The sequence below is a fragment of the Aspergillus affinis genome (assembly GCF_023601865.1).
Source record: "Aspergillus affinis strain CMG 70 chromosome Unknown NODE_87_length_163274_cov_91_156480, whole genome shotgun sequence".
Taxonomy (NCBI): Eukaryota; Fungi; Ascomycota; class Eurotiomycetes; order Eurotiales; family Aspergillaceae; genus Aspergillus; species Aspergillus affinis.
Genome location: NW_026515868.1, coordinates 91,060 through 106,735, shown reverse-complemented (window position 1 = coordinate 106,735; position 15,676 = coordinate 91,060). Strand labels below are relative to the sequence as shown.

General features: G+C 52.2%; 5 protein-coding genes across 5 annotated transcripts; 3 read left to right on the top strand and 2 right to left on the bottom strand.

The window, feature by feature from the left end:
* Positions 1-5,059: 5,059 nt before the first annotated feature.
* Positions 5,060-6,106, top strand: KD926_010829 (sterol desaturase family protein; the record flags this gene model as incomplete). Its single annotated transcript, XM_053103234.1, has 1 exon — positions 5,060-6,106. One exon carries the CDS (start codon positions 5,060-5,062, stop codon positions 6,104-6,106), a length of 1,047 nt encoding a protein of 348 aa, XP_052953393.1.
* Positions 6,107-6,670: 564 nt separating this feature from the next.
* On the top strand, positions 6,671-8,419 carry KD926_010828 (putative general amidase; the record flags this gene model as incomplete). The annotated part of the gene is made up of 3 exons (XM_053103233.1): positions 6,671-8,080; positions 8,167-8,251; positions 8,304-8,419. The coding sequence occupies 3 exons, from the start codon at positions 6,671-6,673 to the stop codon at positions 8,417-8,419; spliced, it is 1,611 nt and encodes a 536-aa protein (XP_052953392.1).
* Positions 8,420-8,617: 198 nt separating this feature from the next.
* On the bottom strand, positions 8,618-11,424 carry KD926_010827 (putative glycosyl hydrolase; the record flags this gene model as incomplete). The annotated part of the gene is made up of 2 exons (XM_053103231.1): positions 8,618-10,012; positions 10,087-11,424. The coding sequence occupies 2 exons, from the start codon at positions 11,422-11,424 to the stop codon at positions 8,618-8,620; spliced, it is 2,733 nt and encodes a 910-aa protein (XP_052953391.1).
* A 297-nt stretch (positions 11,425-11,721) lies between these two features.
* Positions 11,722-12,948, bottom strand: KD926_010826 (uncharacterized protein; the record flags this gene model as incomplete). The annotated part of the gene is made up of 4 exons (XM_053103230.1): positions 11,722-12,145; positions 12,199-12,572; positions 12,625-12,729; positions 12,778-12,948. The coding sequence occupies 4 exons, from the start codon at positions 12,946-12,948 to the stop codon at positions 11,722-11,724; spliced, it is 1,074 nt and encodes a 357-aa protein (XP_052953390.1).
* Positions 12,949-13,692: 744 nt separating this feature from the next.
* On the top strand, positions 13,693-15,574 carry KD926_010825 (GMC family oxidoreductase; the record flags this gene model as incomplete). The annotated part of the gene is made up of 2 exons (XM_053103229.1): positions 13,693-13,911; positions 13,967-15,574. 2 exons carry the CDS (start codon positions 13,693-13,695, stop codon positions 15,572-15,574), a joined length of 1,827 nt encoding a protein of 608 aa, XP_052953389.1.
* Between the last annotated feature and the right edge of the window lie 102 nt (positions 15,575-15,676).

The following is a 15,676-nucleotide window of genomic DNA, read 5'->3' as shown; positions in this document are numbered from 1 at the left end:
ATGTTTAGAATGAGGCCGGTGTCAGAGGTGACCCTGCTAATAATGGCGAAGCTATTGCATTTCAGTTGCCTGTGAAGGGTATATTATGTCTGTGTAGCTCATACTAAAGTTTCAATAGAAGAGTCTGTCTTTCTCAAAGTGCCAGCTCAGCTCGCCAGCAATTTGAGTTTTTCATTTTTCTTGTTCACTCGTTACATATCGCTAATCATTCCATCCAATATCTTCTCGTTAACACTCGAACAGCCCTCTGTGGTTAAGCGCTATTCACCAACCAAACGACCAAGTATGATCACTTCCGCCAAGCACCTCAATTGAGAGCTCTCGTCACAGACCACGCAATCTGGGTAACACCACAAGTAGTGGCATTCTCTATCCGTCATCGAACATAGACTTCCTCAATCTAGCCAGTCCACTTTCCAACAGGCTTCCTCACCAACCCGCAATCCTCACGCTGACCCTTATACTCGCTGTCTTTATACACAGCAGTAAACCCGCAACCTGCCCTTCCTAAATGGAACGGCTCCAGGTTCACATTGCGCCGTTTGCTCTTGAAGAAAAGATCTCCAGCTGAAACATTATATTTCACGTAGGTCGGCGGCACCAACTTCTCTTTGCCGTCACGTCCGAAAAACCAAAGATATCCGCCACAGATTGGAGCAGTCATGGGCTCGGCGCTGTCTGTAGAAGATAAATAAAACCAGTTAGCTCAGCGTGATCATAATCAAACATACACCGCTTGTTTTTTCTCATATTGCAGAAAAGACCAGCAGGGCCACTCACCAAACGCATCACAATACCCCGTCTTAGGATTATACGTAGCAAACGGCTCCGAACGTCCCTTACAGCCAAATACCTCGTTCAACGCAATAACACATTCCTGGTTTTCGTCGACCTGCAGCTTTCCCCACGAGCCCTCGACGAGATCGGGCGCATACTGCGTAAAGAAATCACCACCGGCCCATTTTTCGGCGGCAGCGTCCCATTTGTAGGCACTGACGGTGGAGAGGAGGTTCGCCGTCGTGAGCGCGGTGCTGACTGCGGTGAGGAGTTTCATATTGATTTGATATGTCTGAAGAAGTGACCGTAGACGCCAGGAAAATCGGATCGAATCTCCTATGGCAACAAATACAAAATGAACAGTCACTTGCACGGGATTGTGCAGAAATAAGGGTCTGCCTAATGCGGAGACAACCTGATTCAGGACTAACAGACCACTTGATCTATAATCAAGCCTCATTGGGCTCTATGGCTGTTTGTTGGTTTTGTCTTGGCGCGCTTAGTGGAGTGGTTTGGGTCCGCCATCAGTTCGGCCCCCAATTTCGATGAATAGAACTCGGTTGCCTACTTTAACTTCGTCATTCGCTTTGTTTCCCACCGCTGGAAATCTAGGCTATCTCATAAACTGTTTGACGAACATTGTTTGTTTGATCATTCGTCAGTTCAAATTTCACTTTTTGGAAGTTTATCGTGAAAATTGGGAATAGAAATTGTATATAATCCCGTCAGAAATCCTCGGTGGCGGTAGTACCCGCTCACTTCCGAACCTTTCTGCCTTTTGTGGGGTAGGTTATTTGGAGATATCAACTATTTGTCTTACAGTAGATGCTTGATTTTGTATCTTTAATGTGGCTGTGCTTTGCTGTGGACCCACGTTACATTTGCAATGGGCGAACAGACACCAGTATTAGACCTTGAGCAGTGATCTACTTGAACATTAATCATGTCAATAAGAGCAATTCTTAAAACAATATCTCACCAGAAGATCAAGGCTATGACATGAACTGAGATCAACAGAAGAAGTTTGTTGATAATTGATATAATTACACCCCCAAGTGACCGATGCCAGTGCACAATTCTTGATCAAAAACAGACCATAGGAAGACTATCAGCATGAAAAGAATAAAGCTTCACATTTCACATCTAGATTAGCATTTCAGGCTAACTATTGGCTATTGATGACCGACATGGCCAAACTCTGAGCCCTACAAACTACGTGACATCGCCGTAGATTATCGCGTCGGATATTTTCTCGGCCAACATATCTGCTCGATAATCAACAGTTGTGAGGTAAAAAAGGACAATCAACTTACAGACGGTAGACTGAGGATGCCCCGGTGGCAAAATTGGAAACGCACTGGCATCCACAACTCGAAGGCGTTCCACCCCATAGACACGCGCCTCGCTGTCTACAACTGCCAGAGGGTCGTCAGGTCTACCCATTTTACATGTGCAAGCCGGGTGCCATATGGTCATCAAGCTATTCCGAATGTACTCGAGGATATCATCGTTGGTTACAACGTGATTGCCTGGGTAATACTCGGGCCCTACCATGACCGGTGCCATAGCCCTACTGGCAGCTGCCTCACGGATGCGCTTGAACATGGCAACGGTAACTTCTTGGTCGGACTCACTTTCCAGCCAGTTGGGGCTGATAACCGGGGGATGATTCATGTCTGCCGACCGAATCGTTAGATTGCCGCGGGAGGTAGGGGCAACCAGCACGGCTAGCATGGATGCGTAGCGATATCCATCCTTGGGTTGGTCTATGACAGGGTCTGAAAACGAGCCTAGGTACCCAGGACCAGACATGTACTAGGGGTAGAAAGTTAGTCATACATCACAGTGATGCCTTGGGCAGAACTATCGCCCCGCTTCCGGGCACCAAGCCTTTGGTCAGTCACAATAGAAATCGCTCGTACCTCGGCCTCGGGCCAGTCTGGCGGGAATTGTCCCAAATCAGTCAGAGTTTGGTTGGAGAACCTCGATCGCAAACTGTCGGGGATCTTTTCCCATGCCAAGTAATCTGCACCAGGGCTGCTCCCCATTCCCTGGCCAAAGAAAAACCATTTGAGGACCTGTAGGAACGTGAACCAGATGTCGTTGACAAAATCGGTGAAGGTGGCTACTTCGACCCGGTAGGAAGGGCCAAAGAATGGATGATCCCACATGTTTTGTCCCACACCTGGACGGTCTGCTATTACCGGGATGCCATGATCTTTCAGTGTATCAGCCGGTCCTATACCCGACACCATCAAGAGCTGCGGCGATTGAAAAGCGCCTGCGGACACCACCACTTCTCGGCGTGCACGCAGTTCGAATGGGACGGACGATATGTTTGCAACCGACACACCGATGGCACGTTTGTCATTATCGAATATGATCTTCTGAGCTAGTGTATGGAGGTATATCTCCATTGAAGCGGGCTTTCCCTTCCCAAGGAAGGAGGTTTGTGAGCTGCTACGGGTCTCGTCTGGCGGCCGAACAGTCACGGTACAGTACTGAGCTCCAAGCAAGGATCCCCCGTTGAAGTCCTGGATATCCTCGATGCCAATAGCATTCATTCCTAGTTTCATCCACGTCGAGAAGGGCATGGCATAATTGGCAAATGACACCTCCAGAGGACCTCCACTCGGATCATATGCGCGAGGTTCATAACTGGGAGTGGCATTGAGGAAGCGAGAGCGGGCATCGGGAGGTGTAAAATGGACGGTACGCTTGAAGTAGGGTAAGACATGATCCCATGTATAACTACTGTCGTTCACAACTGCTGCCCATTCGGCCATCGAGTCGCGCGTGGGTCTAATATGTTTTCAGCAACAGATCGCCTGGGGTCAAGCGAACATACCTCTGGTATATCATAAAGTTGAGTGCGGAGCTACAGACCGATTAATTCCAATCTATCGAGAAACCATGATTTACCTACGATCCGCCTAAGCATCGACCTCTGGCATAATGAATGTAACGCATATTCGCGCCCGGTTGAGGCCGGGTCACAAATCCCCAGTCAATCAGCGATCGAAAATGTGGCCGCGAGCCGACTCGGAGCAGGTCACTCCCTGGTATGGCAGCGAATGATAGAGATTGATAGTATCCACCCGCCTCGACTAAGGCCACGCTGAAGGCCTTCTGCGTCAGGCGTGTGGCCAATGCGATGCCAGCTGTTCCTCCCCCAACAACAATATAATCATATGTCCGAGGATCGTCGCTCGTCTCGGAAATGTTGATGGCAAGGACGCATGCGAGGGACTCGAGTATGAGGAACACGCAGAGGACGAGGCGGAGCAGGCAGCTGCTATCAGTCAGGGCATACATGGTTCGAGATTCAGAGAATGAAAATTGATGGGCGATTCATAGGTCCGTTGCCACAGCCTGGATATGAAACGATATGAGGGCAAGTCTGTAGTGTGCTGCGGGAACGAGAATGACGTCTTGAGTCCAACTACATTATGGAGGCAATCACCACCGGCCGCGCCTGCCCATCGATCTCAACCGCACAAACCTGCTTGTTTTTGCACATGAAATCATTGCAACCGTCATTTTAGTTAGCCAGTCGGAAAACCCAATCAAATATGTTGCCGCCTGTTCGAAGTTCCAAGAGTGAGAGCATCCTGGCTGCCACATGAAGCCATTCCATCTGCCACCTCAGGGCTCGGGCCAGCACGTGAAGCCACCGCGCCCCAACGAAACGAGACAAAAAGCAAGAACCGCGATGCCTGCCAGCGACCAAATCATGGACAATACCAGAACTCTGCTATGGACCAGGATCGCAAATTAGCCATTCGCAACCATTACCATTTTTGGGTGCGAGTGGGGTGTAGATCGACCCCTGATTACCCCAAGCGGAAATCGTTATTGGTTCGTTTCTGGCGACCCAAAATTTAGCCCGTCGCAGTCAGGAACCATTGGATTGTTCTCTCTTCTGGCGAGTCTTTCGTGCACGCTCGGCCAGCCCGCAGATGATTAGAAACGAGGCCATCACCCGGAAAATATGGAATTTGTTGGGGTTCGCCCAGGGTCATTCATATGTTCTCCCGAGGCCCACGAAGAGGGGTGGAACTGCGAAACGGTCCACGATGGTCTGATTTAATTGTTATCTCATCGCAATCTCGTGTTGTACCAGTTTTTGCTAGATGATCTGCAGTGGGTTCTCGCGCTCTCGCCCACAATTTCACATGCCGAGAGTAGCCTCAACGGCCGAATGGCGCGAATATAAACCATGCCTCGCATCCCCCGCGGGGAGGGGGCTCAGATACCATCTCAATCATCTTGTTGCGGCACTATGAGTTTCCAACCCAACCCCAAGGACTCGATGAAGTCCACTTGGCGTCGCCTGGATCGCGGCGAGTGGACCTTCTCTCATTGGTTCTACGAAATCCTCGGCATCCATCCCTCCATCTTGGACAAGGAGATACCTATCCATCCTAAGGAGGATATGGTACCGTGGGTGCCTGAGTGGCACCTGCACCGATGGGTCCTGGTCCATTCCTTTATTCCCCTTGCGATTCATCATGTTTATACCGCCTATACCGGGCACAACCTGAGCCCGCTGGCCGCTTTCGTGTTCTACAGCGTCGCGTTCAAGGCCATTGCTATCCACGAGATCCAAGTCCTTCGCCGCCTCGGTCACGTCCTCGGATATCTAGATGGTGACCAGCACGAGCGCGACGGCGTGCCCGACGTGGGTGTCGCAAAAGTCGCCCATTCGCTCATTTCGACTTCGACCTTCCGGCCGGTCTTCACCGTGTTCCTCAGTTACCGCAGCACCCAGGCGCCAGGCTCGATGAACTGGGCATGGCTGCCTCTGGAAATCGGACTTTATGGAATTATTCTCGACTTCTGGTTCTACTGGTACCACCGATTGATGCACGAGATCGGAGGTCTCTGGAAGTACCACCGCACGCACCACCTCACCAAACACCCCAACCCGCTATTGACCCTCTACGCCGACACGGAGCAAGAGTTCTTCGATATTGCCGGCATCCCTTTGCTCACCTACTTCAGTATGAAGTTGATGGGCATGCCGATGGGTTTCTACGAGTGGTGGATCTGCCATCAATACGTTATGTTCGCCGAGTTGGCCGGGCACAGTGGTCTACGTCTTCTTGCTGTGCCTCCTAACACGCTTTCTTGGGCTTTGCGACTCTTCGACGCCGAACTGGTCATTGAAGATCATGACCTCCACCACCGTCGCGGCTGGAAGAAGAGCGCCAACTACGGAAAGCAGACTCGTCTCTGGGACCGGATCTTTGGCACCTGCGGGCCTCGGGTGGAGTGTTATAAAGAAAACATCGACCCGGACAACCGAGTCTCCATGCCTCTTATCTAAAATACCGCTCGATTTGATGGATGGCGTTAAATGCACAGAATGAAAGATTTGGTGGTCCCTTGTTTATACCCGATCAGTGATTTTGGCTTTCCCAGTGTATATCGCAATTGTTTCTAGCAGATTCTTTGACCCTGCAATGTACTTGATTTATGAATGTTATGATAATTCTTTGAATACAAGGCTTTCCCGTACTTCCCTCACGGCTCCAGATTCTTTAAATCCTCTCAGCCCGATACTCAATATGCACCCTGTAGTCTCACTCGGAGTTCAAATCCTTCAAACAGCTATCCATAAGCCACCAACATGACTCTCGGCTGCACGACTGGACGGACACTTGCGGATGCATCCCCGCGCGTCTCCCAGATGGCCGAACCCATATCATTGGGTTATGCTAGATCACACTCCACTTAAGTCTACCCGAGGGATCATCACCCTGGTTTATCCATACCAATATAAGAGACGCGTTACCCCTCCGCATAGCTGCCCCTCCGGACTTCCAACCTACATAAACCGCCCCAAGTTCAGCACCAACAACCTGTTATTACATCACTTTAGACCCTCAAAATGCCCACCTGGCAAGAAAAAACCGAAATCAAACGACTCGCCGCCGCGTCGAAAATCCCCTCCGAATGGCGTCTCCCTGACTCCACCCTCTCCGCACTTAGCACGGACTCCAACGTCCTCGACATCCCACGCACCAGCGGGTTATTGTCCCCGCGGGAACTAACCATCACCGAGACAGAAGATGCCACCATTTTACTCTCGAAGCTCACCGCGCGGGAATACACTGCCGTAGAAGTGACTACAGCATTCAGTAAACGGGCCGCGATCGCCCAACAGCTCGTCTGCTGTCTCACGGAGACATTTTTCGACGAAGCGCTCGAACGAGCCCGTTTTCTCGACGACCATCTCGCCCGCACAGGCAAGACCGTGGGCCCACTGCACGGGCTACCTATTAGTCTGAAAGACTCGTTCAATGTGATCGGTCAACATACCACGTTAGGGTTTGTTTCGTTTCTCGAGAACCCGCCACAGAGTCGGAACTCGGCCGTCGTGGAGATCTTGCTGGCAGCAGGGGCGGTGCTTTACGTGAAGACGAACATCCCGCAGACGATGATGACCGCGGACTCACATAACAATGTATTTGGGCGGGTGCTGAATCCGCATCATAGGAATCTGACGGCGGGGGGCAGTACCGGCGGCGAAGGGGCGTTGGTGGCGATGAGGGGGTCCATTCTAGGCGTGGGCACCGATGTGGCGGGCTCGATTCGCATCCCGGCGCTGTGCTGCGGGCTGGTGGGCTTTAAGCCGAGTGTCGGGAGGGTGCCGTATGGGGGGCAGACCTCCCCGGGGAGGCCCGGGTTGGCAGGCGTCGCGCCCGTGGCGGGTCCCTTGTGTCATTCGGTTCGCGATGCTGAGATGCTGCTGCGTGTTATCACGGAGGGACACCCGGAGGATCTCGATGATATTGCTCTTCCGATCCCCTGGCGTGCGTTGCCTGACCGATCCGAACCATTGACGATCGGTCTGCTCCATGAGGACCAGGCATATCCGCTTCATCCGTCCATGCATCGCGCTTTGACGCAGGCAGCGGCGAAGCTGGCCGCAGCAGGACACACCATCATCGACCTGTCCGGAAAGACGCCCTCGCTGGTGGACATCGCGCGCCTGACTTTCCAGTATTTCGGCATGGACCCTGACAAGACCCTCTTCTCGCATATCCTGCGCGGTGAGGAGCCGTTCATTCCGTCGCTCGCGGTGATAGGGACGGGTGGGGGAGTGGAAATGCCGGAGCCCACGTTGCGCAATCTTTATGATATGAACACGAAGCGGATCGAGCTGGCAGAGGCGATGAGAACGGCCTACGTGGAGACTAAGGTGGACGTTATCCTGACTCCCGGGTTTCAGAGCTGTGCGGTGCCGCATGATACGTACGATAACGGACTATATACGACGATGGCGAATTTGTTGGATGTTAGTCGTCTCCTTCTCCTTGTGACTTTAACTTGCTTTTTCTTCTGGGCCGAGTTGACGATGAGTGCTGATCATAAATCTCACAGTATCCCGCATGCATACTTCCTTTTGGCCAAGCTGATGAAAAGGCTGATGCGCCGTTCGTCAGGGATATCGATTACAAGCCACCTTGTATGTTTAACCCATCAAGATCTACTAAGTCATATGCTAATAGAATGTGCAGATAAACCAGCAGATATCGAAGGCGCCCCTTGCCACGTCCAGATTGTCGGGCGGCGATTATTGGATGAGAAACTTGCGCAGAATGTTCGACAAATTGAGCAGATCTTGAAGGCTTAGAGGCGAAACAGTCGATATGTTAGACTTGCCGATTGATTTGGGTTTTTTATCTTGAGAGCGAATACCAAGCAATTCAATGTGCAGTTCATTCAATCAAGTTAGAGCTAGAGCTATATAGCAATACCCATCCACCCTTCAAATAACGAATATCTGCCTTTAGCAAGCAACGTATATCAAAAGCAATAGATCACCCAATATCTAGTTATGGCCCAAGACTAGACTGTCCACATTATTCCCAGTCAACATAATCAACCACTCCGTACTATTCACTTCCACCGTTAGCTTCATCTTCTCCCTCGGAAACAATGTCACATAGTTATCCGACCAATAAACCGGGGCTATTTCCTCCCTTGTCGCTGGGCCCAGAGCCGCCAGATGCAAGAAGACAGCTGGGACAGGAGATTCGTTCGCCATAGTTACTTCGATCTTGTTGAGCCCGTTCTTCGCGCTCAGTTGCTGAGTGCTCGTCTTCACTTTCGCCGTAGGCATGCGCCCTAACGCCGTAAACTCAGCAAACTGCTTCGTCGGCGTGGTATACCAGTTCGAGTTATCCCAGTCCAACACGTCACTCTTCGCCGAGAGCCAGTAGACGTTCCGACTGAGTACGGCATCTCCATCGCGCAGGATCAGACGCAGGAACGCAACGCCCCGTATCTTCTTCAACCCACCCACCTTCGCCACCATCTTCGAGGCATTCGGCACCGTCTGCGTCGTCACATTTTGTCCCCAAATATATCCCCCATCCCTGTCCACGAGATCAACCTGCACTATCCTGGTCATATCCCCTTTCTTCCCGAGTAAATGATTAATCAAATACACACCCCCGCCTGTATAATCAAACGCGACATGCTCCATTCTCGCTCCCGTCTTCGTCCCAAAATACGCGCCCGCTGGACGCAAGTAATAATCGAAAAGCTGCCAGTGCAGACTCGGCCACGCGCTATTCAACATCCAATACACAACCCCCGTCGCAGGCCGACTTGCATTCTGACGCATCGCGAACCCCTCGAACTCTGCCCGCGTAGCCTCGTAATCCATCATCTGCGCCTTGCGTACATAGTCTTCCAGACTCGTGGGATGACCATAACGCCCAAACAGCGCTTCATTGTAGATCCCTCGATTATAGAAACTCGAATCATACCGCGACATGTGGTATTGATTCTTCTTCGGCTCTTTCCACAGACTATCCAGATCCCGGGGGGATAGAAATTCACGTAAACTGGACAGTTCGGGCGTCCCTACTCCAGAGCCCTGCTCGGATCCGAACCCGAATGCCGCGCCATATTGATCGCCAGTCCAGTAGTTCGGGGGCACCCAGTCGTAGGGTCCGTCCATTTTCATACCCGAGGGGCCTAATGCGGAGGGGTAGCCGCGTTTCGAGGCCGATGCGATCACAGGCACGGCCCAGTCCATGCGGTGGAGGGCGGAGAGGTAGAGGTTCGTGGCGCGGGCGTTGGGCCAGTAGTCTGATCCGACTAGGAAGCCGAGGAGAGAGGGATGGGGCTGCATCATGGCTGCTTCGTGGAGCATGGAGTTGTAGGCGGTTTTGTAGTCTGGGTCGGTCCATTTAATGCCCTTGGCGTCTTCGTTGTACTGTTGGCTTTGGTCAGTAGTGGCTCTTTCATCGTAGTGACGTTGACGGTGAAGGATGAAGGCAGAGAACTCACATCCCAAGCTTCCCACTTATCACAGCATTCCCAACCAGCCAGGACCATGAGACCTATCTCGTCTGCCAGGTCATAAAGCGCTGGATGCTCCTGATTCCCTTCCAATCGAACAGTGTTGAGTCCCATGTCAAGCATATACCGAAACATAGTCCTGACACGGTCGACATCAAACCGCAAGAACAAGTCCGGCGCATACCCAGCGCCTCGCACACGGAACGAATGTCCATTAACACTAAACTCAGTGTCATTATGGCCGTTCACCTTCGACAAAACAGCCCTGATCCCGAATCGCGCTGGCTCCGCAACATCCGAAACTCCAGCACCCTCCGCCGAGACATTCAAATACACCGTATACAGCGGCTGCTGTCCCCAGGCTGCAGGCCACCAGACTTGAGGATCACTAATGGGAACGGATATCAGGATCGTGTTGTTCCGACGTCCTTCGAGAGTAAACCCCCTCTCCAACTTCGCGATACTCACTCCCTCTGGTCCCTGGATATAACCCTGCAGCGTGCCTCGCACCGGGCCAGTCTCCATATTCTCGACCTCCGCCTTCACAGTGACCTTCACCTCTTTCCTCGTCTTCATTCCCACCTCTCCAATATAATCAGTCAATATCCGAGGCTTCGAAAGCACGACCTTCCCCGTTCGTTTCAGCTCCACGTCCCTCCATACCCCAGTCCCATTGTCAGCAGGGTATGGATTCCAATCAATGAATCCCTGCGCGAAATCGCGCAGATAGTTCGTTGGATGGGCTTGGATTAGAACTACATTCTCACTTCCACTTCCAGTTTCTTTTCCTTTTCCTTTCTCTTGCTTGTCAACCAACCCAGTCACCTCATATCTTCCTCCCATATACGACCCCCTCAATACCTCCTTCCCGACAACCTTAACCCCGTTTACCCAAATATCCGCCATAGAAGTAATCCCATTCGTGATCAGAAACACATGCTCCCCAGCCCGGGTGGGTTCCAAAGCAACACTAGCACGATAAAGCCACGGCGAACGAAAGAGGGAGTCATTTGCATCTAAGGCGGCCATGTTTTCTGAATAAAACAGATGCGAGGTACTGTAAATATTGTTGGCGAGGAGACCGGCCATGACGGTTGCGTGGGAGGTTGGGAGGAAGTGCCATGGTGGAGTGAGGTGGGCGATGTTTGTGGAGGGGAGGGAGAGGTGGGAGAGGTTGGTTGGGGAGTGGAGGGAGGATTGGAGATGCCAGGAGGGGATGGGGGATTTGGTGCCTGGGGAGGTGAGAGGGAGTTGGGGAGGGAGATGGTTGGAAAGGGAGGTGGTGGTTAGGGTTAAGAGGGTTGTGAGGAGGGTGATGGGATGCATTTTGCGTTGTGGTGGGGAAAAGATGAATGTCTGGGGGATGGGGAAGTGGGATAGTTATTTATTATTGAGCATGAGTGAGTCCTGCAGGGAAATGCGGGGAGGAAATGAAAGGAACGGAGTTGGAGAAGTGATTCATGCAGCGTGAAGTTACTTTTGCAATGCATGGTTACATCGTGACTCGTCATTCCTGCAATGTCACCTGCACAAACATTAAAGCCAAAATGACCCGTGTGTAATAATTACAACAACCCCAACTAGGTAGCCTATTTATTCAAAATACATAAAAAAAGAAAATCGTCAAGCCCACGCCTTCGTTGTACTCGACCCGATCATACTCCTTGGCAAATGCTGCGCCGAACTACCCCCGTCATGCGATCGGTCGTTCAACGAGGGTTCGTACTCCGGCCGACTCCCTGTCTTCGACGGCGCTTCGTCGAGCTGAGTAAGTGGGAAATCGCCCTCCGGGTCGGTGATCCGTTTGAATGCGTTCCCCGAGCCCGCTGATGGGCCTGTCTGCGACGTGTAGGTCGGTTTTGCGGAGGAGAAGAAGCCCGGGAAGGCGGCTTTCACGACGGGTCGCATCATGGGCACGCAGGAGTTGGTAATGGCGAGGGCTGGTTCCGCTACACTCCAAAATGCGGCCCAGATCATGGAGTACGGAAGATCCAGGAAGTTGACTGTCGTGAGGACGCGAATTCGGATGATCGTGATGGCGGAGATACTGTTACTCGCAGTCAGCGTCATGCCCGTTGTCAGGGCGACATCGGTACTTACAACAACCCCAGACAGAAGATACCATACAAGGCAACCTTGGTCGCCGTGGACATCTGCAACTTGTAGATAAAATGGATCGGGAGGATCATGACCATGAAATCGGTGATCAGATTAAACGCGCCGATGGTTGAAAACGCGACATTCTGACTTGCACAGTGGCCCGGCAAGGTCGGGTTCCAGTTCTTTTCAAAGGGCTGGCAGATGAGGAAGATCTGAAGCATGCTCCCGAGCCAGTACGCACAGGCACAGCCCATGACGACCCAAGCGGCGATCCGAAACCCCCGAGTCACGAAAATACGCAGGTAGAAGAAAAGATACGAGATCTTAGCTGTGACCATGGCATTATAGTAGATGACTTGATAGATGATAAGCATCTGGTAGAATTAATTCATCTGCTCGTTCTGATGAGTGACGGAACACGCTTACCTTGAACACCAAGATCGTATTCTCAGGAGGAATTTCATCAACATGGTATCGCATTCCCACTCGAGCATAATGATAATGCATGGCCAGCATGCCATAAGTATGCAACTATTCCCATCAGCTTAATTCTATATCCGAAAATGCCGGTTGACCTACCATCGAAATCACACAAAACGCATCATCCCACCACAAATGACTGTCGCGAATCCGCCGCGAGACGAACCGCAGAACCAAAGCGATGGTACTGACAGCCGTCAGCACCGTGTTCGCTATGAGCTGATTCCGCACGATCGCATGGTCAAAGACATTGTAGAACTTGATGGCCATGCCGTCCGCAAAGGCGAGCACACAAAACGACCTCAGGGACCATACGTGCAGGATGCAGGGCAAATTTGACAACAGGGGTGTTCGCTACTTGAAGGGCTGCGAATTGTTCGTTCGCAGGAGTTCCCACTGTCCACATGAAAAGATCATCACAACACGAACGGGTCTGGGCCGTCTGGCAGCGTGCATCATTGCCGAACATGGGTTTCCAAGGCTGTGGATCCGAACAATCTGCTTCGGGATCCCAGCGTGCGGCCATATCCCGCTGTCCATTTTGGCAGAATCAAGGCGAAAGAAATTCGTCAGGCACCTTGAGCAGTCTGGGCAAGTGATCTTCGAGGGTCACTAGTGCTCTTAGCAACGCCTCTAACGCACTAGTTAAACGGCCGGCGTCGTGGAAGACCCGCTTGTCAACCACTTTGACAAGGCACAATCGAGTGAGAAGCGGTAGAGGCGGCGGGGACGTAACGTGCAATGCCTGAAATAGCAATTGGCTGATCCATAATAATAATTTTATTACTCCAGTGCCGTGAATGCCGTTTTCGAGTGTCGGGCCCCAAATTTCGCTTAGGCAATGGTGGTGCAATTATGGTGCCCACCGCCGGAACTCGTTATAGGGATCGGGGTCCGCTGCATGAGTCGTGCTACTCCTCGGAGGTTATTTTGGATCCGTTCGTGTACTCCTGGTTCTTCGATTGGCCCTCACTTCTCTATTGGAATTGAAGGACTTCATCTCAAATTTTCCCCATGGCAGACCTTAAATCTTCATATGAGTATATAGTGGTAGGAGCCGGGATTGGCGGGCTAACGGTCGCCTCCCGTCTAAGCGAAGACGCCGATGTCAATGTGCTCCTGGTCGAGGCGGGCCCAAACCGCATTGGAGACCCGCGAGTCGAAACTCCGGGTTTCATCGGGCTTCTCTATGGCAATCCCGAGTTTGACTGGGATTATATGAGCGAGCCGCAGGTATGCCGTCACCAACATTCCAGAAATGGTGCCATTCTAACCTTCCGGTTACCAGGTCCATGTAAACAATCGACAGATCGGCCAGCCTCGCGGCCGCATGGTCGGGGGCTCCTCAGGCATGAACTTCTCCCTCATCATGTACCCCTCGGCAGCCAATTTCGGAGCATGGGAGTCCCTCGGAAACGATGGCTGGGGCGCCGAGACCATGGCCCCGTACCTGCGAAAATTCCACACCTATACTTCCCCAAGCGAAACCACGTCGAAGTTGTTAGCGACAGACCGATATCTGAAAGAACATGATCAGGGAACAAATGGCCCGCTGCCAGTGACTTTGCCGGACGTATATGGTCCATTCAACGAGGCATGGGATAAAGCATTCGAGCAGTTGGGGTTCTACACCGATGCGGATCCCATTGCCGGTCGCAAACTGGGCGCATTCACATCGCTACTCTCTGTTGACCCCAATACGGGCAAGAGAGGCTACGCTGCGGATTATTGTACCCCTGAGGTTCTGCAGCGGCCAAACTTCGATCTTATCTCGGACACCATGGTAGAGCGGGTCTTGCTAAACACTGAAGCTGACGGCGAGGTCGTCGCTACTAGTATCCAGGTTCGCACAAAGGACGGCAATCAACAGCAGATTTCCGCCAGCCGAGAAGTCATTTTGAGTGCTGGTACTCTCAACTCGCCTCAGCTCTTGGAACTGTCGGGTATTGGTTCGAAGGAAACTCTGGAAAAGCATGACGTTCCGGTGATTCTCGATCGCCCAGGAGTTGGTGAAAACCTTCAAGACCACGCCTTGACCACTCTCAATTTCGAGATAGCAGACGGACAAGTGTCTGGAGACATTCTGCGGGACCCCAACGTCCTCCAGTCTGTCATCAAGCTTTATGAGGAGACTCGCGGAGGTCCTTTGGCGGGAATGCCCATCAGTGTGGCTTACCTCCCCATGGTAGACCACGAGGGCAAACTCTCACAAGAAACGGTAGAAGACCTCCTAGCCAAGCATCTGGATCAGGAGGCGGCCTCGCCCACACTTCAACGGCAATATGACGTGCAGCGAAAAGTCATCCTGGATAGTCGGAACTCCTCTTCGGAATACATTTTCCTGCCCGCTCAACTGCACATGAACCCCGGTGCCACGACAATGCAAGATGTGTTGGCCAAGACCTTGCCGGGAAACTACATCAGCATCATGACCATGCACAACCACCCCTTCTCTCGAGGATCGGTGCATATCCGATCGTCCAAGGCGGACGACAAACCGATCTATGATCCGAACTATCTGTCGCATCCCCTAGACTTAGAGATTCTCGCGCGCCACACACAGTTCGCGGAACGGATTGCCACGACCGAGCCGTTTGCTTCGCTGCTCAAACCGGGCGCTCGGGAACCGGAACACGCCGCCGACCTATCGAATCTCGACAAGACGAAAGAACTGGTCAAAGAGCGCCTCTATCACTGTTTCCACCCAGTCGGAACGTGCGCCATGATGCCTGCAGACCTAGGCGGCGTGGTAGACCCCGAACTCAAGGTCCACGGAACACGCAACCTCCGAGTGGTGGATGCCAGTGTGTTTCCCCTAGAGCCCACAGGCAACATCCAGGCCCTCACGTATGCTGTGGCTGAACGGGCGGCCGACATCATTCGCCATAGCCGTTAGATCATTGGAGGATAAGGGCCGGTGATGCAGGGGAGGTGGTCAGGCAATGGACAGAATGAGGTTGTATTCTAGGCAGGCAGGATCCACAGCAAGGGGGTCGTA